At 32.5% G+C, this 25,902-nt stretch overlaps 1 protein-coding gene across 1 annotated transcript; it reads right to left on the bottom strand.

Annotated features, from left to right (window-relative positions):
- Positions 1–5,015: 5,015 nt before the first annotated feature.
- Positions 5,016–7,366, bottom strand: LOC128986136 (neurogenic differentiation factor 4-like). The gene has a single exon (XM_054406302.1). The coding sequence runs from the start codon at positions 7,152–7,154 to the stop codon at positions 6,294–6,296; it is 861 nt and encodes a 286-aa protein (XP_054262277.1). The 5' UTR covers positions 7,155–7,366; the 3' UTR covers positions 5,016–6,293.
- Between the last annotated feature and the right edge of the window lie 18,536 nt (positions 7,367–25,902).

Below are 25,902 nucleotides of genomic sequence, written 5' to 3'. Positions count from 1 at the left end.
ATTACAATAAATAATTAAACTTATTTTAAAACAGTGTTACTGGTAAAAGTCACCCGCAATTACATGCTATTTGTCTGGTTACAGCTATGACAAGATTGAAGGGGACTTGTCAACCCTTTGTGACCTTTGAACCTTTCAGAGGTCAAACAAAGCAGCCGGTGTCGGCGTCTCAGTGGAAAGGTCACCCAACTTTATCCTCAAGTGACCTCATAAAAACTTTCCCAGAGAGCGGTTAAAGTCAAGTGAAGAACTGAATGTTTGTTCCACCGCTGTATTTATGCAAACACTCCCCTTTGTATTTGATCGCGGGTCTGAATGCTAAATATTTAAATATTTTAACTCAATATGAAATTGTCTCTACTTAAACGTGACTTAGTGTGACTTAAGTGATAAATTGGTTTCGAGTACCTATGAACCTTAAAGATTACTTATTACTTACACTATCTTTTGTTTTACTTTCAATTCAATTCACTTATTCATGGCATAAACCAGCTTAAAAATGATTACATAATTTTGTACATGCGTTTATGCAATTAACAAGATGCAAAACCATTGCAAGCTACAAACAGGTATAATAACTTAATTATTGACAGTTTATTGCAAGATTTAACACTCTAGAAAAATCTTTATGCTCGTCAATTTAAAATAAGTACTCTAAAAGGCGACAAATAGTGAAGAACAAAACCATACAAAAGACCGGCAATTGTTTTGTATAAAACACGTATGAAATGCTACATAAAACGTTGACAAAGTTTTTATCTATTAATACCCGACGTATTAAGAATCTTTGTACTATTTGAGTAATGCAAACTGTTGCTGTTCATAAATTTTTCAAGGTCTTTGTTTTTTTATATTTATTTTCATGTAATCACTTACTTCATCATAAAATATGATAATTGGTTGATAGCCAACCACTATTCATCATTCGTTTCGTCATTTCGAATCGTTTCATCATTCATTTCGATCCTTTATATCGAATTACCGTCTTGTAAGTAAACAGTATAAATGTTAATATATTATTATAAGTGCTACTTGACGTATTTTTTGTGCTTTCAGGTTATTTAATAACACGAACGACGCTGATCAAGAAGTTATTTAACATAAAAATGTCCATGCGCATATTTTTTCTTAAAATACTTCATCCTACAGCTGTAGACGAATATCTTAATATCGTTAGTAGTTCGTTGCTTCGTGCAGATGATTTGGGTTGCTGATACAATGGACTAGTCTTCCAAATAAGCCGTTTTATATGACAATAGATAGAAATAACTAATTTAAACTAATAAATAATCTTGTTAAAAATACAAATATTTGATATGAATTCCTAATAGCCAATTACATACTCCCTTGTCTTAAACCATACAGTATCTTCCGACAGATTTCACTTCCAGGGTCCGTCTAAGACCTTCCACGACCTCACAACGTTTTACACTGTAAGCGACTTCGGTCTTTTCTTGGTTTGTATATTTCATTATAATGAACGTGCTGATAACAATATCGGCACAACAAAGGTGCACATTCCGGTAGGCAGGGATGCCAACAGCGGAAAGTACTTAGCAGGCCGGTGATTTACCATATTTAGGCGGGAAGAACGACACAGATATGGCGGGAACACGCGCCCGCCACCTCTCTTACCGCCCGTTGTAGTCTCCGATGTTGTAAACCTGTTTAAGTCCTTTTCTGCGCAATTTTTTTGCGCAGTGATCAAAAGCGCGTTTGCAACTTTGATGTAAGAAATTCTTTGTAATTAAGGCACTGTTTTTTGGTTCTTTGCCGATTTTTAAACGTGATATATAACGTTTAAAATTAGGAAAAATGTAAATTAGGGGCTTCTACATACAAGTACAGTATGAAGAAAAGAGTTTTAATAGAAAAACAGTAAGAATAGCAACAAATATCACATTTGAAGTCTAAGGGAAAGATTTAATATTCTTCCAAAGTTTATTATTGCGACTTTTATAGGTTTGGAATTTATGGCAAAGTTAATTAATAAATTAAAACAAAACACGTAGTACGTATTTTACATGAATGTGATAAAGTTTTAGAAATTAAAAAATTTAAAGGGTCCGGCATAAGGGATTTAATTCATGATTCAAGAAAAGGCATGGGGCTAAATTGTAATGATGTCATAACTGTTAATGCACTCGATTGAAATAGCTAAGGATATTGAGAGCCAGGTGGTGAACAGTAGGTTAAATATATACCTCCGCCGCAGCAAACCTGCAGACTAAGTTAATTTCAATTCGTGTGATTAGATTTGTACTAAAATGTAAACAAGACGTATTTATTCATCAATTGAATACCTACCTGATTCAGCAAGTACTTAGGTTTGCTGCTACGAGGGAGGTAATAGGTGTTTTTGTCTAAAAGTTAATAGCATATGTTGAAAAAACGAATTATCCAAATTTAATCATCATCATATTTAAGTCATAAATAAATATATTTAAATATATCATAAATAAGTTAAACACAAAAGTTTAATTTTTCTCCAAAAGATAAACATGGGAATCTTAAAACACCAGGTTTTTGGGATTTTTCTCCGTAGCCTTTCATTTAACAACAGCGGTTTAATGTACAAAAGTTTTTTAAGCTATACACGATTGTTTGGTTGGTAATCCGGCATTTCTATGTATTAAGGGTGAAAATTTAAAACCTGTTCAGAGATTCCTTTTAAGTTTTAAGCTTCAAAAGCTGAAAAATAATAGAGGTTGTTTTCATAGTTAAAATTACCTACCACTGATGGTTGAGGGGGTAAACTTGTAACTTTAGAGATAAAAAATTTATTGAAAAACAAATTAAAATAATACACGGTAAATATAAGGAACGAATTGCTGTATAAGAAAATTTGTAGGTAACAATCTGTATAATAAATCGTTGCATATTTTTCATTTTAAATACATTTGGGTAAGTATGGAACCCATTCCACCCCTATTAAATCTTGAATCACACAAAATGCCAAATAGAAAGCTTTAAACTGCAAGAAAATACCAGTATTTTCAGTATTTAAGTAAATAGTAAATAGTAAAAAAGTAAATAGTTATGCTATTTTTAATCTCTAAGCATGTCTCTGCCCAAAATGAATGCAATATAAAAATTACAATGCAGAATCTTAGCTGTGATTGTAACTAGGATTGTGTTGCATACGACGATGTGATCAAGCATTATAGTTCATAGGTACCAGCTGAGTACTTTGAGCCCTCTAATATAACGATAATATGAATACCAAAAAGTGGTCTGGTATTGGTTATGAAAGAATTTGAAGTTATAAAATTGACATCACAAAATGAAGCTCCACTTGATATGTTAAATACTAAACTTACCTAGTTTTCTCACTGTATCTTCTGCTTTGGTATTCCTTCGCCATTATTAAGAATCACTTAAATGTATTGATGGGAGATTTGTCTATACAAACGTGTATAGAGTATTCTTTCACCTTTAAGTATCTAAAAATGTTAGTTATGGAGTTTCTCAGCTTTTCCTGTTAAGTGCCTTTCCTAATTGTTTTATGTCTGTAAAAAAAATTGGAGTGAGGGCAAGTTTATAAGAATATTAGTTTCATTAGTGATATTAATATTCTACTTTATTGGTGAAGATTTGATTGGGTTGAATATGTAATTAAAATGTAAAAATAATTACTTCAAAATTATATTAGGTGCTATTATTTACATTAAACATTTACGCAACACTACAATTATTCTGGCTGTAAGCTTTCATTTGTATTCGTCATTTAAAAATGTATAATAGTATTTAACATTCTAAATCATTATTTAAAATCTGCATACACCAAAAGACTTGTTAAATAATAAATATTTGTACACTCTTTCATAAATCCAGAACTAATTACCATTCCTAGATGTTCTTTTAAATACACTAAGCAAATTTTTTAGATAATAATTGTTATTTTTACGGCATTTGTAACTAATGCACTAACTTATAGTGAGTACTGCATGTCAAAATATATCATCCTTACTATTAATACCGAAGTATTAATTACAACGTTAAACTATGATAAAAATTTGTGACGGTAGATAGTATATTGAAATCTGCCATTTGGCCGACACATTTCAATTTAATGTTTTTCTTGCTAAGAAAATAAAAATAAAAAATGTTCCTTGCAATCTGAGTAATATTATTGGTAGAGTCGCAGTTGACTAGTGTAGTTAAATTCTCATTCAACGATTAGCTTTTTATACTTACCTTGTTATACTAGTAGTATACCTTGTATACTTAGCTTTGATTTAATAACTCGTTTTCAAGAGAACTTTGGGTGAATTGCTTGCAGTTATTAAAAAATAATGAGAGTAACTAGTTATTTTAACATTTATTAGATGCGGTTTCTCATTAATAATTGCAGAAGTGCAACGTGTAAACATAGTAAAAACTTAAACATACATTTTTTACACTCTCACATAAACTCTATATATATTTTTAATAATTTATAATTGCTGTATATTATGTTAAGATAGTTATATTGACCTGAGTCACTCTTTAAAGCAGTTATTTGTACTGCTCGGAAATAAAGGCATTTTTATTTATTTACACAGTTTGGCTCATGAATTGACACTAATGATAAAAATCTAATGTTTAAATGAGCCATCTGTATACATAGTGCATTTTGAGTTTGATTAGTAATTTTTTTATATTTCCATTTTTTCGAACCAATAATTTAAAAAATCATGTTTTTCATAATAACCTTGTTTAACATTTAATTTACATATAGATTTCAGGTAATGATACATAATTCTATTTCATGAATCATTATTAAATCCATTTAGTTTTGCACTTTTTTTAGATGACTATTTTACCTTTCCCACAAATATTAATGAGCATAAAGTTTACATTCATCTTTATATATTTTTTATTAAAAATGTATTTCATCGATAAAGCACAAACCCATTTAAAAATCAATAACATTATAAAAAAGGTAAACGAGAAAATACGTACTCAAAACAACCTTCAAACATATAGCTACTGTGATGGTATAAGGTATAATCTTGAATAAAAATGTCAATGTAATAAAAATTAAATCTTTTATTTTCTACAGGTTTTTGCATGATCTTACACTATTATATTGACATGGCACATAAGATTTCACGTATCAAAATGGAATACATTTATCACAACCTAGTGAGTGTATGAAGACTTGTTTTATAAATTACCTAACAGAATAAACCGACTTGGTACATTTAACATACATTTTTTGCATGTACTTTGAAGATAAATCAACTTAACAGATCTTCCAGAAAATCATTATAGATTATGTTAAATATTATCTGGTTTTAATTTCTGTCGAAAAAAAATTATAAAACCTCTTACATGCAGTACCTTATAAGGTCTAACTGAAATATATAATGCTGAACCAAAACTTTATTTATATATACCATATGTCTCTACGTTATGATGAGGGTGGGATATACTCTAGCCCAGGTGGATATACTTTAGCCAAATTTTTAAAACTGAAATATACTGTATAATGGCAACAAAAGTACATTTATAAATACTAATAGTCTATTTTCTATTTTGGAATCGTGTTAAAATCATACTCATAACATAAAATCTGTACTCTAAAAGATTTGAAACTATATGCTTTCTTTAATGTAAGGAAGAGAAAGAAATCAAAATTTGAGGTATCTTAAGCAAGGATTGAAAAGTGGTGGTCATAGTATAGCATATGCATTTCTTTTGGTTTGGATAAATGCCTGAAAATGTTTTACAGAGTAGTATTTAAGAATAACAAACATTTTGTTATTTAGTTTATTGGTATAATATGTTTTTTTGGTATTGAATGTTTCTGGACACAATACATAAATTAAATAAATGCTTTATTATTGTATTTGTGAACACAACTCAATAGAAATGTGCTATTTGTTAATTTATCAAATTCTTTGTCTAGTGGTGACATATACAAATCAAACTATGAATTAACGTACTAGAGTATTGAAAATTGATTTGCTTATTATTTATTAGAAACCCGTAAGCTATGAAGGATTTTATATTCCATTCTAAGATTGAATAATATATTTCAGTATGAAATAATAGGATTTATAAATAGTTATTAGATCACTGTAACTTCTACTCTTTTATGACTCATACTGAAAAGGCAATTTAATTGACTAAGTTACTGCAATAGCATTTATAAAGCTTTTTAAATTGTTTATGAAACCACAATAGATAAATAGCCTCGATAAAATATCGATAACAAACTATTTACAAGTACTTACAGTTTATATCACAATGGACCACTTATATAAAAGCACACTTCAATGTTTTCACTTCATAAAACACCTGGAGTTCTACGTGATGAAGAGGTCGTCTAAATTAACTGGTGAAGGAGATAAACAATCAAATTCCCTCCAAGATATGTCCGGGTATTCCTGCACTTCCACGGGGGACGAGTCTTTAACTTGGGGTGGGAACTCTGTCGTTGCTGCACTGGTTAATGTAGTGTACGGGGGAAGAACTGCCTTAGTGGTCCTAGAATCCACCGCAGAAGTTGCTGCCAGTCTAGAAGTAGCGATAGACTTTGAGTAAGCACTCAAGTCGAATTTGAGAAGAGAAGGTGAACTCCTAGAAGGCGAATTGAGTGTTTCTCGTAAAAGAGGCGAAAGATCACATCTTGAAGAAGTTGACGAATGGTCGTCGAAGGAAGAAGAGATGAACAGCTGATCGAAGATGTCAGAGTGTTCACTCGTAGAAGACGGAGTCAAAGAATGTTCCCGACTTTGAGCTGCGATTCCGTAGTCACTAATCAATGATTCACCATCAGAGTCAAACTCAGCTTGTCTCAAAGCGTTGTCTAAAGCTGCGATGTACTTCATTGCCAACCGTAGCGTCATAATTTTCGTAGTCTTCTCATTGGGGTTTTCACTTCTAGTGTTGCAATGAGGCAAAACTCTTCGTAGAGCTTCGAAAGCATCGTTGATTTCTCTCATTCTCGATCGTTCCCGCGCATTGGCAGTTTTTCTTCGGTATTTACTCAACGGAAGAGATTTTTGTTTCGACCGCTTCTTCGATCGACCTCTAGGTCTCCAGGAGTCTTCGTGGTCGGAATCTTCGTCTTCTTTCTTCAACGACGCTCGAGGTCTCAGGGAATAACTTTTCTCCGTGTTGTTGTTTGGGTCGATCTCGTCCATTCCATCTTTGCACACTTCCATCTTATATAAAAAAATAAAGAAATTCAAGTAAATCACGTTAAATAAATTAGTGTAACAAATTACGTTGCATATTTTATATATTTTTTTTTCAAAATTAGTTATTTATATCACATTTTAAAATGTTATAACGATAGTAAAAAATAAACACTTTCTTCAAAAAGTTCGTAACTACTTTCACTTTCGTACGTAAACTCCGGCTCGCGTCGCGCGTGTGCTCACGGCGCGCTCCAGTCAAGCACTGCGGTTGTGAAGCTGCAGAGATGGGATAGGGGCTATTTTAGTCAGTGTTACAGCTGGTGCTGCAGTCTAGCGGACACTCGGTGAACCGCTTAACAGATCTTCGGTAATACCTAGCGTTAAAGTCTCCAAACGAGAGTCAACTATATGCAAAATGTAAAGGGGTAATACAGATTTTATTGATATTTTTTAAATTTAATTTCGTAAATAACTAAACTTAATAGATTAGGCTACAGTAATTTTTTTTCTTGTGTTATACTACTATATGTGTAATCTAATCTTTTTTCTTTTCATAGATCTTCGTGTAATGGTAATTCACTTTTGCAAAGTTTTTAAGGCTGGATGTTACGTAGTGTTACTTAGTATTGCAACCTCATTTACAACTAAGTATAGCGTTAATCACATCATTGTACATGTTTAAATAGTCATATTTCAATCCACGTAGGAATGTATCAAATCTTACACCCAAGGAAAATACAAAATGTAATTGTTGATTAGTTTATTTCCCAAAAAGCTTCAACAAAAGCAACAATTTAAATAAGGACGTACTTCCTTCCTCCCTTATTTTTTAATTACTTGGTAAAATGTGTAACGATATACGATCAACATTTGGGAAACATTTAAAATCAAAGAATTAGTTATCCTCCATTGCCACTTTAACTTTGAACTATTATTCAGTATGAACAAACGCTTTCTAAGGTGAAACTTAGTGGATTTTACATTTTGAATTTTCTTTTATGAGAGTTGAAGATTTGATGCGTTTGAATTAAACAAAGACATAACTATCCTCATTAAATAACAATAGCATTAATTTAAAGTAACCGTTCATATTACATATATTTCCATCGTCAGTTACTGTTGAGACCAATTTACATATAGTTTGTCAAACAATAATGACTAACTTTTATTGAACCATTGACCCGACGATGGAGTAATTTACGAAACTGCCGTGGTGTATGCCAGTATATATTTCGTTTTGATCACAAAATTCCTTCCAATTATCCTGGAGTGGAATACTTCAGAGAAAGTACAATCCGCCGATGGTTGGCGCCAGTCCAAACACAAGTATAAACGTCCGATGCTTGGACTGGACTGGACTGAGATGCTATCTCGGCGTATTCACTCCACTTGTCCCACCGTCGAGATATATTCATTAGTAAAATAATTAATACATCCGCGGTTTTCTAGTTTACGTTGCCAAGTACCAGTGAATGATCCAAGTAATTAATTCGATGAAAGTACGTGGACTAAAATTATTCGACGCAATTTCTTCAACAGGTTTGAAATATGTTGTGGTTTTCAACTGAAGGCGTATTTTTTGTTTGCTTTGTAAACTGGAACATATTTTTCAGTTTTCCCTATAAATATTTTGTATCGCAAGAGTTACGTAAAATAAGGTCGTGTTAGCTTGAGGTACTTAGTTTATGACTTTTAAGTACGAGAGCTTGTAAGTAAATTGGTGGGGTTTTCTGTAAAACAGTTTGCCAACAAAACATTGGTGTTAGAACTCCAAGAGTGTGTTTAAAGTTAAACTGTAGTAAAATACTATTAAATAGTGTTATTAGATTAGAGTTAAGGGAGTCTAATGACGACATAAATTTTATTGATTCAATTTGTTACAATAAGAGCTCCTAAATAAGTATTCTTCGAATGCCACTTTTAGTCTCCAAGTAACTTTCCAAATGATAAATATACCCTTGTCACTTACATAAATATTATGTTAGATCATGTTCAGCAGTATTTATGTAGACTAGAAAGTAATAATTTATATATTTGTCATAAATGTCTAAGTTCCTTAAAAATTTTAATCTAAATCTTTATAGTCGTCCCTTTATTGAACTAATTGTAAATGCTATAACACCAGTTATTCAATTTGGTAATAACATTTTACCTGATCTTATTTCTGTCCTTATACTTTTTACCTTATAATACGTACGATGCATGACCTTATCCCTAGCGATGCATCTTACTGTCTATAGATTTGACTTGAATTTTCCTTGGATCCAAATAGATTTGTAAAGAGTTGTGCTGTATTTTGTTATGTAAACACAATTCAAAGCTGGATTCCATTAGCATAATTGAGCTTCAACATTATTGGATTACCCAGAATCACTCACTTTATCTACGTAATTACTTAATAAGCTTCTGCATATGTGTCTAGTAAATTTCTGTATTAGAATATCGTTTTGTATCAACAAACACTAATAGCTTCGGCCGCCTCAGGCTTATAGTAAGGGTCAGTCTGAGTGGGCAGAAGGCCATGTGGTTATCTGATTGACATTTTGAAAGGTATCAAGTGTTTATTCTATAACAAGAATAAAATTTGAAATTTCTCGTTTAATTGTGTTAAGACTCCTGTCCCGTTTAGCAATGAGTAATTAAATTTCCAAAACACTCCTAAAACTCCTAAATTCCGAAGACTCTCTGAAGTATAAACACTTATTATTGACTAATCTTTCATCATACAATATTATTCTAAATTGTATGTAACCTAAATAAATATTCGTAATATTTGTTGATCTCTCATATTAGGGTGACACTAAAGGGGATTCGATGTATTAAAAATTAAGGTCATCCAATGGAAAAGAGAACTCTATTATTGGATGGATATTAACTTATTTAACTGCAAATTTGAAATAAAATAAAAACTTAAGGATCGGCTTTATTAAACTTCGTAAAGTTTATATATATTTCATGGTGCTCAGTTAATACATTAGCAGCCCTATCTCGTAAAAATCATATCACTGAGTAATATTACTTTAGTATGTGAAGTTTAAATCCTATTTTTTTCGAATCAATATAACATTCTTGTCTCACTAAAATGTTATACAAATGTACAATTCTTACAAGTCTGTTGTAAGAATGTCTGAAAATTGTATTACTACGCGAACTACAAACATTATATCGTCTTAACATTGCACTTTTTGAGCTACAAATGGTCAAATCCTTCAAAAGGTGGGACATACAGTTTAGGTAATAACTATTCAGATTATGTAGACCATGAAAACCCATTTTACGAAACAATTAAAACTATTTTCTAATCATTTTGATTCCATAATTCCTCCGTTAGTTCATTCTTCCTTCAGTTCATAATAGTAAGTTTTATTAATATTTGTAAACTTTAGTAAAACAAAACTATAAATTATTAATTTTACATCAAACCCGCTTAGCAAACACATGTCTAAACTCTACAAGATAACAGTAAGAAATGCACAACAAACTAATAACAATCCACAACATTGTCACAATACTTTACTCCATTCCGTGTGACAGTGTGTTTAAATGTTACAGTGTGTACTTTAGTAGCAGTAAAGAATGAGCACATTACCTCTATATTAGATTATTCGAGTGGGCCCAACTACCGCGCGCCCACAGAGTGTTGAAATACGACCGTTCTTGTCCCCCGGTAGCAGCAAACCTGCGTAGGTGGTACTGTCATGGTCCTGTTTTGTAAAGCACACAACTAATGGACAGTCCCTGAGTGCCAGTTTACACGTTTTGACTTGGAATTGTTGTTTGGGATTAGGAGATTTCGCTTAGTTTGTCTACAATTCACATTGTAATTTGTTTACACACTTGACTATCCTATCAAAACTCGATCAAATGTTCTATTTTTACTGGGGGTTTTTGTATATTCATAAGGTTGGAAAATGATACGTACCAAAAGAAAGAATATTTAGTTTGAAGTTTCGTTTTAGTCTTCAGATCTCAAAAGGACGTGTCGATGTGACAATCTCAAACTAAATGAGTTTGATAAGAAAGCTAAAAATTGTATAACCATTAACATACTTATGGACAGTAATATAGCATAAAACAATAAATTTCATATCAAAACACAACGGGTTCAATAATAGTCCGCGTACAGCATCAAACATAGAATTTCGTACATAGGATTTTATATCCATAAATTGAGTACGCTTTTAAAAATACTTGAAGTACTTTTTAAAATACTTAAAGGATACAAAACGTTTCCAAATGGTTTAATATAATAAGTTAATCAATTATTCATATATGGAAAATTACATATGTTTGATTACATAATAACAAATTATTCAACTTTTTTTACTTTTAGTTTTAAGAATAAAAGACGTAATATCATAAACATGTTTGAATGATTTCATTGAACTTAATTTATTTAAGATCGACTTCCCCTTTTTTCATCAAAACTACTTCATAATGAATATTCATAAAATTTTAAAACACTCATAATTTTTCTCTAAAAGAATTAACTTTTGGAATGAGGTTAGCGTTTCCTTGATTTGAAATTAGTTCTTTCACCTCCCGTAGAGCAGCAGTCGCCACATAACAGACACTGGCAGTCTGAACACACCAACAGGCAACTAATCAATGTCTGCCTTGGCTACAAATATTTGCCTACTTCGCTTGCTAATTATTTGTAGAAAGTTTGACATTGCTCTATAACTGCGCTAAAATCATAATTATACAACGAGATACATTTTCCCCATATTTAGTCGTTAACGTTTTGCTTTGTAGTCTTCGGACAATTGTTGTAGGCACCAGGAAAATCGCTACAGGGCCCAACACAATTGAATATTAATAAAAATTTAATGAAGTTTAGTTCAAGCTGAGTGAAGAATTAAGATTACAGTTATAAACAACTTATTGTTTTGTAGAAATAAATCAATATTTTCTGAATAAAGCAAATGTAAAACCAATCACTGTTTAACTTCGTGATCAGCATCGTACGTGTTATTAAATTTACGCAAATGTTTATTCGTCTATTGGGTCTGATGATGATTGGAGTGTCCAATCATTTACCGTCTTGTATACCGTCTTGTGAGTAACAGTATAAGCGTAAATATATGTTTTAAGTGTTATAATACGTTTCTTTATTTACTTTCCATTAATAACTGTTCTAATAAATTTGTGTAAGCTCTATATAATTTCGTAGATCAAGTATTGGTCAACTATAAATTACTGTTTTACGTTTCGTTTTTTAAGATGTGTGTGTCGACTCATATATTATATTTGATTTCCTTGATTTAACCCACTTAAACGAATTGTTTTATTTGCTTTGATATTTTTTTCTATCAAGTAAAGTTACCTAATTGACTTAATCTGCTAAAGATTACAATTTTATCCTTTGTAGATTCTAAGCCAGATTTGTGACCATGTTATTGTATGTTATGGTAGTTTATGTTGTTTCATACAATCCTGACGTCAACAACCATACGAATTATTAATACAAAATTGTGTTCTTTTAACCCAACGGTGGATATAAAATTCGAAACATTCCTTAAACGAAACAGAAATCAAGTGTTTTATGCTATAGGTACAGTCTCAATACAAATTGAGGATGGAATCAGAATCCATGTCTTAAAACTTTATGAAAATTTGTTTTACTTTAAGATAATATGTTTTAATTTTAGGCAATATACCATCGGCGTTATTGGGTTGTAAGATTAATTAACCTCATTTTCACACAAACAAATTCAACAGAAAACATTAATGTTTAAATTTAAGTTAAGCTGAATGTAACTACGTACAAATTCAATGAAATATTTTGAACGTGATTGAAAACTCCTAAAATTGTTTTCAGGCCCTGATTTCAGAGACACTTAACTCTCTGAAGCCTCCAGTCTCTGACTCGCTGATCATTCTGCAATCTCTCCTCCATGAAGCATTTATTTGTCGACTAAATTTATGAATAGCAGAGATAATGATCAATGAATGTCCCAGTCATCAACGGTATGGTCCCCATTAGGGATAATTGCACCTAAAGCTTTGAGATGCCGCCAGTTTCAACAGAGGTTTACATCCATTGTGAGGCCTGGGGTGCGTAAATCTACGTGCGCACTTCCTGATTTAACAGTCTTTAATGTCGTTTCTCCAAGACTTGGTAGGAGGTCTGGCATGTCAAGGTACTTGAAAAAACTATGGGAGTGCAATTGTTTGAACGTAGGAAGTTTTCAGATAGTTTTGGAAGCAGTTTTTTCACCCAAAGTACCACTTTAGATTTACAAACATACTACCTAAGAGAATTTAATAGTTTTTCCAAGACTAAGTAGGCCTGTGATGTCGATTTGCTTGAAAACGCTGAGGAAAGTGTTGAATTATTGTTTAAACTTTGGGTGTTTCCAGATAGTTTTGGAAGTTAATATTTGACCGAAAGTAGCACTTTGCGTAAATGCACTAACGTACTTCCTGATTTAAAAGAATTTAAAGTAGTTTTTCCAAGACCTTTTTAGTAGGACAGGGGTGTCAAGTTGTCTGAAAACATTGAGTTGATAGTGATTGTTTTTTTTTTTTTTCATACACTTTTGGAAATTATATTTTGAACGAGATTAGCTTTTTTTGTGAATCTAAGAAGGTACTTACCGATCGATATGAGAGACTTTGATATAGTTTCTCTAAAGTCTTGGTAGGACGTCTGGGTTGTCAAGTTTCTTGAAAACGTTGCAGGAATGTTATTTGAATGTTATATGAACTTAGTATGGCATTTTCAGATGATTTCGGAGTTATTATCAACAAGAGTAGCACTCTTGTTAGCACTCTGTGTAAATGTATGAACTTACTTCCTGACATCGTTTCTCTAAGACGTGGTAGGAGGTCTGGCTGGTCAAGTTTCTTGAAAAAGCTCGGGGAGTATTATATGGTTGTTTAAGCTTAGGGGGTTTCAGATAGTTTTGGAAGTTATTTCTGAACGAAAGTAGCAATTTACGTAAATACACGAATGTACTTTCTGATTTGACAGACTTTAAAATCGTTTCCCTAATACTTGGTAGTAGGTATGGGTTGCCAAGTTGCTTGAAAACACTAAGGGAAGTGTTAAATGATTGTTTGAACTTTGGGTGGTTTCAGATAATTTCGGAATTGATTTTTGATCGGAAGTACCACTTTCTGTCAATCTACGAACGTACTCCCTGATTTAAGAGAATTTAATATAGTTTTTCCAAGACAGTTAGTAGGTCTGGTGTGTCAGGTTGCTTGAAAACACTGATGTAATGTTATATGACTGTTTAAACGACCTATCGGAAGTTATCTTTTACCCAAAGTGGTGTTCTTCCTGATTTAACAGACTTTAACATCTTTCTCCAAGATTTTATAAGAGGTCTGGGGTGTCAAGCTGCTTGAAACAAAAGGGAAGTGTTATAGTTGTGTAAACGTATAGTGTTTTCAGATAGTAAATTATTTTTTGACCAAAAGTATCATTTTTATGAAGAAACAAATTTTACACTTTTTGTGTGGCTTCAAGTAGCTGATGACATCAAAATCGTTATAAAAAATCAAAATGGTGGTTGTACGGGTAAATTTAGATTTTTGGAACGTGTTAACGTTATAGTTGTCTTTGGCTCAGTAGTCCTTAAAAGGTCGGTAGAGTTCGTGACACTATAAGGAAGTTCTATAAGTATTTGATTACTCACAACAATTTGCAACTTTCATCTATAAGGTAACTTCCCACATGCTTACCTTCGTACACGAGGCACGTCCGAAGACACAGAACCACCATTACAACGAGAATGTTTACAGAAAATGCTCAACTATAGTCGATGATCTTATCTTATAATATCTCTCTGAATACAAGATAAACATCTACCCGAGGTGGTATGAAATTACCCTGTACATAATGAAATATTATACTATAAAACGTATAACTTTTAATCATTGTGTTTCCCTAGGCTACGATACATACGTATTCCTTTAGGTTAATGGTATAATAGAAACTAATACATTTAACCGTCTTATTTCCACGGAGTATATACATACATTAATAGTGTCAATGCTGGTACAAAAATAGACATTGACACGGTCAATAGAATTTTACTTAACATTTCTATCATAAATTAAAAGTTAAAAAATTGTCCAAACTAGTTAATGAGACAAACTAGTTAAAAGTTTAACATGGTGATTTAAAGGTTTTTAGAGTAAAGTTTCTTTACATGTAGGGATCAATCTTTAGTGTGTCAAGACTTTCTGATGGGTGGGCAATGCATAAAGTACCATACGTAAATTCAGACATGCATGCATATGATACTGCATTTAATTAGCCATACATGTTAATCATAAAATAAAATTATTTGTAATCAATTTATTTTGTAAAATATTTTAATATTTTAATTTCTTTACTAGACCACTAAAACAAATTATATTGTTACATTTGCTAGAGGGTATAATTGTTATTCTTCCGTGATATAATAACTAGGTTTAAGTTTAGATTTACATATACAAATACTTTACCTTTAAATTGTAAAGATTATTCTATACCTATATGTCTTTCCTATAATATATAAATAATGTTTGCTATGACAAATATTGAATACAATCCTAACCTAAATACAAAGCAGGTTTAGTTCAAAAATTATGTAAAAAAATAATAAAATATAAAACTAATACATTTACTTCATTAGATCATGTTTCAATAATTTGCCCTGACCTTCCTATGCACGATTCCTTTTCCTACATCAATAAAAGATTGTTTATTTACCTACATGGCAATTCTTAAGTTTCCTACCACCTTCCATTTGAACATTATTTGCATTTCAAATCTCATCATGGCCTTTTGTTCGCAGACTAGAAACTAACAAACCATATTGTGCTTGAACACTTGTAAGAGTTTAAGTGTACTTGTTTGGACGTGTGTGGTCTTCTCATGTGCCGATACTGCGTCTCCAAGCCCAATATAAATGTAAATATTTCTTTAAGTGGAGTCGACGGTACGGACACCCGACGCTCCGCCGCTTTTATTTCGTCTGCATGCATTTAAATGGTAAATTACACCTTAGTGCACACCTTAAGCTGGTTCTTTACAGTTCAATATTTTACAAAACTAAGGGTTTCTTTGGTTTCCGATTTCTTTTTCGATTTTGATTCTCTTAGCAAATGGACATAATTTTCAGGCGTTTGTTTAGCATGAAGATAGGATATTGGTATTATTTTGCTTGAATTCCATATTCAAAGGTTTGGTGATCAGAGGTAGAGTATATACGTTGGAAACTGTTTTATACTCGGAATCCTTTTACAGCTGGTCTAGTGGTCGGTTATAATCCCGCCAAATCAAAAAAGACCATGTCTTGACTATCAATTATGTGCTGCCTAATTTCATTAGTGTTTTTCTTTCCAAGCCAGTACAAATATTTACTTTTTTTAAATAAGGGCACAAATTCTGGTCTTCTTATCCCACCCTTCTTCATACACACCTCATTAAGTATTTATGTACTTTGATAAGTTTTATCTATATGAATATGAGTTAATACTGAATTAAGCGAGTAATTATTTCATATGTACCAGAAATAAAAAAAATATTAGTTTGGAACTAATTAAATTCCAATTTAAACCCATTGATCCATAAAGATGCATCTCAACTGTTAGAGATTTACCTCACATGAAATATTCATGAATGCTCTTGAAGTCAATTGTCATTGAGGTGTCAATCAGTCGATCAGATAGAAGTAATAAAACAAGACGTGGAATTACGACCCTAAAATCCGTCTCCAGTGATGAAGATAGTGTTATCTGGCCCATGGGTGGTCTAAAAGTCTAAAGGTCTAAAGGTCTAAAGGTCTACACGTCTACAACGCGAGCGGAGAGGTGTTTATTAGCTCCAATTAAAACAAACCCTTTCTATTCATGAAAGTAGTTCAGCTAGTTTAATTACTTGTTTATAGGAGCATACCTTGTAAAGGCATTTTAAGCTTATAAACTATCAAGAATAAATGTAGTAGTGGATTTCAAATTATCAATATAATTTATGTTTTTGCTATAGCCATTCCAGTGACTATTTACATATATATTGATCTTATACTGACTATTGACCTATGCTTCCATTTAAGATTTTCTTCCGACTCCTTGCGGGACGTTGCCATGATATGACAGAAAATTCATAGTTCCTTGAAAAAGTCGATTTTTAGGTGTGGTGTTGATGTACCAAATCTTATTGATTTATCTGTTGTCGTTTAGAAAATATAAAGCCCGTGCGGAACTTTATATACATCCTGTATAAATACTACTGATTTAAGGTACGATAAATAAAATTTATATAACGCACCATAAATATTAAAAGTACTGTGATACACTGTTTAATGGCAAAACAAACTTGTATGTTGGTATTCCTGCTTTCTTTACTTCATTGTCGATCAGCTGATATGTATAGATGCATAGTTATCTATGAGACTTATTTTTAGGAATTAGTTGTAAATAACACTCAACGCGGTGTTTAGTAATGAATATGATATATTTTAAAGTTTTATGTGTATAAATACATCGTACATTTATATAACATGTTTATACGTTTTATCTATACGCAACCTCTTCGTATGTTGAATTGATGATAGGGTCTGACGTACTAAAACCTTACTATAAAACAAATTCTGACAGTTCTGGCTCTGTCGAATAAAAAACTAATTAGAGAATTAGAAAAGGGTAATAGGATAATAATAAAAAGATATAATTTTCCCACAAAAGAGCACAAGGGGCCGAAACCACACCATCAAAAGAGTATTTCCTTCTGACTACAAACAAATAAATAGTGGAAAAAGTTAACTTACTTTCAGCGTACTATTACTGGAAAATGTCAGTTCTTGATCATAGAGCTTTTATTAAATGGTCCTGGCTATATGAACAGCTGTTTTTAGTCAGTAAACAGCTGTTTTTAGTCAGTAAACAGCTACACAAATCTCCTTGTATTCTTCTCTGAACATGCATGGTCCTGGAAAATAAGCACACAAGTCACCCGTTTACTGATAAAAAAAATAAAAACAACAATCAATACAATTGTTTGTCGTTAATAGATCCAATACTACAATAGACTACTAACAATTCCATTGAAGACTTGATGTAAATGTTTACACATACTTATCTACATCGTCAGATAGTCCTATTGCAGGAGCACGTTTCCATCACGTAAAGCTACTCTACAACACTACACGCCAACTCTATCTAGATCTCGGGGCACGTGACGGACGTGCAGACGACACGAGCAGTGATGACGCAATTGCGCCTACTGGAACTGAGCCATCCACGCGACTGCGCCATCTAGATACGCATAGAACTCATAATGGCTATTATTTTTTATTCCTCTAGGGGCCCGGAATAGTGTTTCACCTTACTTCAGTAGGTCCGGAGGGGGTTGAGGCATTATCACTTACATAAAATTTATTGGTGACTGGTAGGATTTGACCCCGGGACTTCGGGAATCAAGTCCCGGGAACCAAATCCGCTATTCAAACTTGAGTAAACTTCAATTTATCTTTTGCTTTTAGGAACTGGGCCGAGATGTCTAGATAATTATTGGGATTTTTATACCCGATTCTGAAAAAACCCAGATATTTTGTCAGTGGCAAACTTTATTCTTTACTTCTCCTCACTCAAATTTGTTGTATAGGCGTGATAGTATACTTCTTTATCAAGTTGCCACTTCTCAGTAGAGTATCTTTTCACATGAGGATCACAATGTTATTACCTGCTACAGTGGGAACGACACACGTACGTGCTATCACTACAGTAAGGCAACTGACTAGCAGTAGGCGACTATAATGGGAGTTGCTACAATGATAGTGTGTGGGTCTGAACTTTGACCTGGGCTCCTTAGATAATGCAAGTAACTTCTAGTTGTAAAGTATGTGCAGGAGTTAGTATTATGTAGCCCCACGAACAAACTGTGGTTTTTGAGTTGATATCAGATGTATGGAACATACTACGACGTCCCATGTAATGTACAAATTTGAAGCCAAGAAAATAGATAAAGTTCAGAACCAGAGGATACTAGCATTAATTATGTGCCACAACTTAAGGTATATACTGTAGTTATGGTCAATGGTACTAGTGTACTGGGTTGAATAGTCAAGCATGTTTCTTGAAAACCATTTTTCTCAGCTCGTGTTCATCGCAGGGAAAATCTACGTATATTGTTAGTAAGATATTTTCCTGTAGATGTGCAAAATCCCTTTATAAAATTAAAATTGGCTCAAAATCAGCACAAAAATTAATTTTAAATTTAAAAAGATTTACATGGGCTTTATGGGACTTTATAACAACGATATTTAAACTTAAGATAAAAAAAAATCGAAGAAATTCCAATAATTTCTTCAATAGACTGGGGTGAAAATACAATAAAGAAGTCTGTACATTACATATTTTTTGTCAATATTTCGACCATTGGACGACTTCTAGTATCAAATAAAATCAATGCAGTATCATAGCAAACAGCTCAATTATTTATCATTTGGCAAAGACCTTTGCCATTAGTTGGTAGACCATCTCAACAGATTGCACAAAATTTTTGGTTTTAAGTTTTTAAATTACATGGAAAGTCTATTCTGTGTTTAGTCAATCGTCAATGATGCTAAAAACTTACATTACCTTACTACAGGTACAATAAATACACAAGTGAATGAAATATTGTTGGTTGGTAAGAACAAAATGAAGAAATAACAAAATACGAATAGAATTAGTGCACAAAACTCATTGAATAAAATATTGTTGGTTGGTAAAAACAAAATGGAGACAGAACAAAATACGAATAGAATTAGTGTACAAAACTCATTGAATAAAATATTGTTGGTTGGTAAGAACAAAATGGAGAAATAACAAAATACAAATAAAATTAGTACAAAAACTCGATGCCTATCAGTGCATAACCATTGATGAACTTGTTCGATTAAATCATCCATAACCTAGCTTTTAAACACTATTATACATTCAAAATGATGAATTCGTTTTATATTAAGCCGCAAGTCGCACTGTCAAGCATGCTAAGATCACTGACGCCTTTCTAGATTACATACATCACACGAAGACGTGTATATATTCCTCTCTATGCGACCTCTTGCCCTGTGACCTGATATTATCACACTCTGTTGGCATCAAATCATTATAAACTATGTCTTGAGATTCTACATACAACTATGGTCACTGAAATGCAAAATATAGAAGACCGCTGGACATTCAAGAAATAGTGAAGAAATTGCCATGGTCATTATGAACTGAAATTATTAAGTTTCAGCTTTTGGTTACAGTGGAATAAAAAAAAAACAATCCGAAATGTTCCCGTAATTTCTTCCTCAATGGAAAAAAAAACTAATGTAACTGCATTGTGAAGTATCACAAATATTTAATACTTTTGCATGTTCTTTTTGACTTGCAAAAAAAAGAAGCCACTTCTAATATTATTTCTAAGTTTGTCCTCATTGGTAAATTGTCCTTGGATGTTTTTATAATCCTTGGTGTTCCACGTTATTTTAGATTTTTAATTAATTCTACAATGCGTAATTTTCCCCAAATAAAAAGCTGTAATAAATGTATTACCAAACTAAAATTATTAAAACAATTATCAATATTTATTATAAGTATAATAAGTATTAGGTACTGTTTTTTTTTTCATGCCAAACTATATTACTGTTGTTTTTAAACCAATTAATGCACTCATTTATTGGCTTTTTGTAACTTTTTCAGTACAATGATTTTGTCTCCAGAAACAATGTCAAAAGTTATATTTTTATTAAATACATGCTTTCATACATGTTTTAACGAAAGTTTCAATTTTTTTTGCTAGGAAAGTGTCGACTAGTTGTATTACCAGTTTGCGCCCTTCCGTTTTCTTTGCCCTAAATCTATCTTTGAAAGAAGCGATTCGTTACTGATATTTCCATTTACCACAACGCACATCGTATCATGTACATCTTCAATCCACAAGTCCTGTCCAAATCTCTCATGATAAGGTGGATCTCACACGTTGAGTTTAAGAGAGTCTTGTAGCGATTTGACAAGTGTAATCTGTACAAGCATTTAGTGCTGGGTACGCTGATATCTGGATAGAGACATCGATGTAATGGAGTTTTGATGTTCCGCAGACGTGCTTGGGAAGTCAACCGCCAGGAGGCGCTGAGCGTGGGCGAAAATGCAGAGGACTTGGATAACTCTGTTAGGGGAAGAGGAATTAGTACGAGAAGAAGTTGTGAAAACAAACATGGTAGTATGTAGTGTAATTGTTGCTAGGTGCTAATGCTGTAAGTGCTTATTTTCCTACTTCATGCAGGAAAATAGCATAACACCGAGGAAGTGCTTCGCCTCGATCATTTAACACGGGCAGAAAAGAATGACATTAGAGCTAGTGACGAAGTATACTTTTTCACACTCCAGATGCTACAGATGTTGCTAGCTGCTTACCTCAGCTTCACCTCATTGAACGTTGGATCCGGAAATAGTTTAGCCCTAGAAAATTTTCTATTTCATTAACTCTATATACAATCAAAATGTACAGATTAAAATTTTAAAAAATATTTTTCAATCGTACTTTTATATGGTGCAAAATAATGTTCTATAGGCCTATCGTAGTTAAAACCCTAGCCGTGTGTGTTCACCTAAGTCCTAATGTATATACGGTGTTAAATATAAAGATCGTATTGAAAATATTATTATGTCAAAGATGAATTAAGTTATTGTCTTTCAACAGTTTTTAACCTACAACGTTTTGATTGTTTTTCTATAATGGCCTCAAAGGTCAAAGGAGTATTTAGGTACCATAATGTATACTATAATGACAAATAACATGTCAATACGTTTTGTTTAAAATCGAATTATACTGTACGATTAAGTTGAACGTATACTTGATTGTCAATTAAAAAGTAGTACAAATGAGCAGCTAGTGAGGACTTCTTCGATATATTTCCACTATTTCACAATTATATTAGTAAACAAATGTTAAATACCCCCGCCGCAGCAAACCTGCCGACTAAGCGAATTTCCATTTCTCTGAATTGATTTTCAGTTAAATATATTTTAATAACATTAGGTTTAACGAGTACCTAGGTTTGCTGCTACAAGGAAACTAATAAAGTGTGTTTTGTGGTAAAATATTGATAGCTTAGTACAAAATAAATAAATTTGCCAAGTTTGATCAAAATATATCCATAAACAAGCAAACTACAACATTTGACAATATTCTCCATAAGAACAACATGGGAATTTTAAATTTACAATTTTTTAAATTTTCTCCGTTACTAATAATCGAACAAAAATACTTTTATATACTAAATTATTTGTTTTTTTAAGCTCTTTAAAAAGGTCTAAAGAGAAATCGGGAAATTTGGTGTTTTGAGGGTCAAAAGTGAGAAAAACCAATTTTTACCCCATAAAACCCCCCGTAAAGCCCCGTTCTCATGGTCCGATCGTGCTGATTCGCGAACTCATTCAAGTTTATCCCGCTTTACACCTTTAAACCAAATTTCATCAAAATCGGACAAAAATTACTCAAGTTATCGCGTTCACGGACGTATATATATATATATATATATATATACATATATAAAAATTTGAACGAATGGTGTTTTTGGCCTCTGGGGACATCAAAATGAAAAAGTAAATCGGTCCCGGGTCTAGGTCTTACCGTGCCACCTACGGTAATAGCTACTTCCCTATAGGGAAATTCGCTAAAATCCATTCAATTTTTCTCAAACGAAAATATTTTTAGATCCTGCATGGAGAAATCATCAGACGGCGAAAATGAAGTTTTCTTCCCTCAAAAGAAAAGCGTCACAGTCGATTTTTTTTCACTTTTACCAGTTTAGTTTTTTATCATATTCAATTAAACTTTTCCGTTTCTCTAAAATGTCAGCTAGCTAAAACAGGCATTTTACCCTTTTACTGTTATAAAATTGTAATCGGGTACAAATAAGTATTTTCAGAAAAATAACCCAATCACTACACCTCAGTTGGGAACATAAACTTTTTATTCTTCAAGGTCCTAGCCCGGAATCGTACTCCACATTTCAATAATCTAGGTTTAGTTGAGTGAAATTCCCACCTTATCAATTGATCACTTAGCCTAAATCCATTTGTGATTGGCAAGATTTGATCCCGGAACCTTGGGACCAAAGTCCCGCTTTTACACTAGACCAGCTCGCCCTCTAGAAGATAACATCAACACTTGCAACAATCATTGAAGGGCACGCGATCCACAGCCCACTTGAATAGTTTCTTCGTTGCAACGATAAAAAGTCGTGGCACGTTCGTCGTCCGATTGCGACTTGGTCAATGTTTACGTCTTTGTCTTATCTGTGTGTTCGTGTTAGCGACATATGTGTGGGTGTGTGTGCGTGTCTTGGTGGAAGCAATAAAAACCTCATCCTCCGATCACGTATCTCAAACACCCCTATAGGGGTTTTAATTGGCTTTTTATGTTTACAAGCAATTAAATGAATTGGAATTTAGATAAAGGCAACGCCTTGAACGCGTTGTAGCTTTTTATCTTGCTTTATATATTTTATTACTTTTAGGGTTTTCTATATACAACCTATTTAAACCTATTCATTCGTCTATTGGGTCTGATGATGATTGGTGTGTCAAATCGAAATCGACCACCACATACATATTTTATGTATTTACCGTCTTGTGAGTCAACAGTATAAGAGCAAATATACATATAATTATAAGTGTTACTTGAAGTATTTTTTGTAATTTCAGGTAATTTACACGTACGATGCTGATCAAGAAGTTATTTAATTCTATATGTAATCAAACATTTTCAACAAGTAAGTAGACAATTTTAAATTAAAATGTTAAACAAATGCGTCAACTCGAGTTTCATTGTGTTTGACGAGAACCAATGCTATAATTCTGTTTCTAAATGACATGCATTGATATATATTTGACACGTTACAAATCCGTTGTTGAACAGTCTGACAGGATGGAGTAGTTGTAATTGCAATGAACGGTCAGAGGTTAAAGGTTAACAGGAGAAATTCCTCTTTGCAGATTACAAGTCAGTACTGTGCAAACGCATACCACTGGAATGCTTACACGCAGCGCACACTGTGTAAAAAACACACAACTCATTGCGGTGTTGCATTTCTATTGTAAAAAATGTTTCTAAAGGCATTTCCTGCTCACAAAATAGTGAAATGGATTTTTTTGTCTGGTTGCGGCATTATAACATAGATACTATTGGTGATTGGCGGGATTTGAACCCGGGACCTCAGGCACCAAAGTCCCGCGGTCTACCACTAGACCAGCTCGCTCCCCAGTCAGATGGATGAACAGATATCACGTTTTTGTATCTTTATAGTTAAATACAAAAGGATCAGCAGAACTACTATACGTTTTAGTATCAGCAGTTCTTTGGTTCACGGAGAGCAAGTTGGTCTGTTGGAGCCCGAGGACCTGGGTTCAAATCCCACCATATCATCAATAGATTTATTTGATAAATAAAATTATAAAATTGTTCTTGAGCTTAGAAAGAATTTCACAGAATTTATGTTTATAGAGTGTAAATTGGGAAACCCCATTTTTACCCCATAAAACAACTATAAGCCCCCTTATCCTTAAGTCCGACCATGCTGGTTCGTGAACAAAATTAAATCAAAATTATATTATTTTTGCCATAGCTATCGCGTCAATGGACTTTCATATGCATTACCACAAATTGGGTTTTTGGCCTCTGGTACATAAAAACAAAAAGGAAATCGGACCTAGGTCTTACTATGAGAGTCAGGGTAATAGCTCATTCCCTATATGGGAAATTCGCTAAAAGATACAGTACTTACAATCATATGACTTACACATTGATAAAAAGAGTTGTAGTACAATGCTCCCAGGTGTGATTAAACTTGAGGAAATATCACTATACAAAGCAACAATATCAGTACAATGAAAAACAGCTATTGTAAATTAATGATATCAGTTCACAGTTAAGACACAATACTTTTGCAATATGTTGTAGCACACTCCTTACGGGGTAAGTATTATATCAGTTTTATACTCACATAAAATTCAGTTCGCAATATACAGTACGTACTCTTGTTTTAACCTAAGTTCTAACATATACATGGACTCAATTGTAACTAGTGAAGAAAATGCCAATTAGTGCAAATAACGTTTCTAGTTAAACACTCTTAGAAAACTAACGTTTTTAATTTTATTATCTACATTTATTGTAACGATTACATATAGATTCAAAAACTGTTATCAAACAGAAAAACAGAATTGACCTGAAATTCTGTTTGTCGTTCTATCAACAATTATTATTTTATTAACTTACTATTTTAAATAACTTCTTGATCAGCATTGTACGTGTTATTAAATTTACGGAAAGTAAATAAAAGAAACGTCTTATAACATTTAAAACGTATATTTACGCTTATACTGTTACTCACAAGACGGTATATTTATATATCTTTTTTGTATATTTACCGTCTTGTGAATAACAGTATAAGCGTAAATTTACGTTTTAAGTGTTATAAGACGTTTCTTTTATTTACTTTCCGTACTATTTTAAGCAACGTTACGTTTTCTAATCAGTTTAACAAATCGGGTTAACATTCTACCGTAGATATTTATCTATCTGACACTAAAAACTGTGCTGGATTTTATTGGTATTTTGCAGTTTTACATATATACGGGGTGTACCGTTGTGAATTTACATTTCGGAGAAAAACACCGTAAACGAAAAAAAGTATTAGGGTATGGGTAGTTTATATTTTTTCTTTTTTTTACTTTTATTAGTAAATAATTAAACCTTCCAAATTTATTAGATATTATCATCTATGTTTTTTACAAT

The sequence above is a fragment of the Macrosteles quadrilineatus genome, unplaced genomic scaffold (genome assembly GCF_028750875.1).
Source record: "Macrosteles quadrilineatus isolate MER2022 unplaced genomic scaffold, UCM_ALF_1.0 Scaffold_2__2_contigs__length_208266976, whole genome shotgun sequence".
In the NCBI taxonomy this organism is placed as follows: Eukaryota; Metazoa; Arthropoda; class Insecta; order Hemiptera; family Cicadellidae; genus Macrosteles; species Macrosteles quadrilineatus.
This window is presented reverse-complemented; position numbering and strand designations above follow the sequence as displayed.

Bases quoted from the DNA above. Each gene is read 5' to 3' on its own strand.
- LOC128986136 (XM_054406302.1), bottom strand. From the start codon at position 7,154: ATGGAAGTGTGCAAAGATGGAATGGACGAGATCGACCCAAACAACAAC.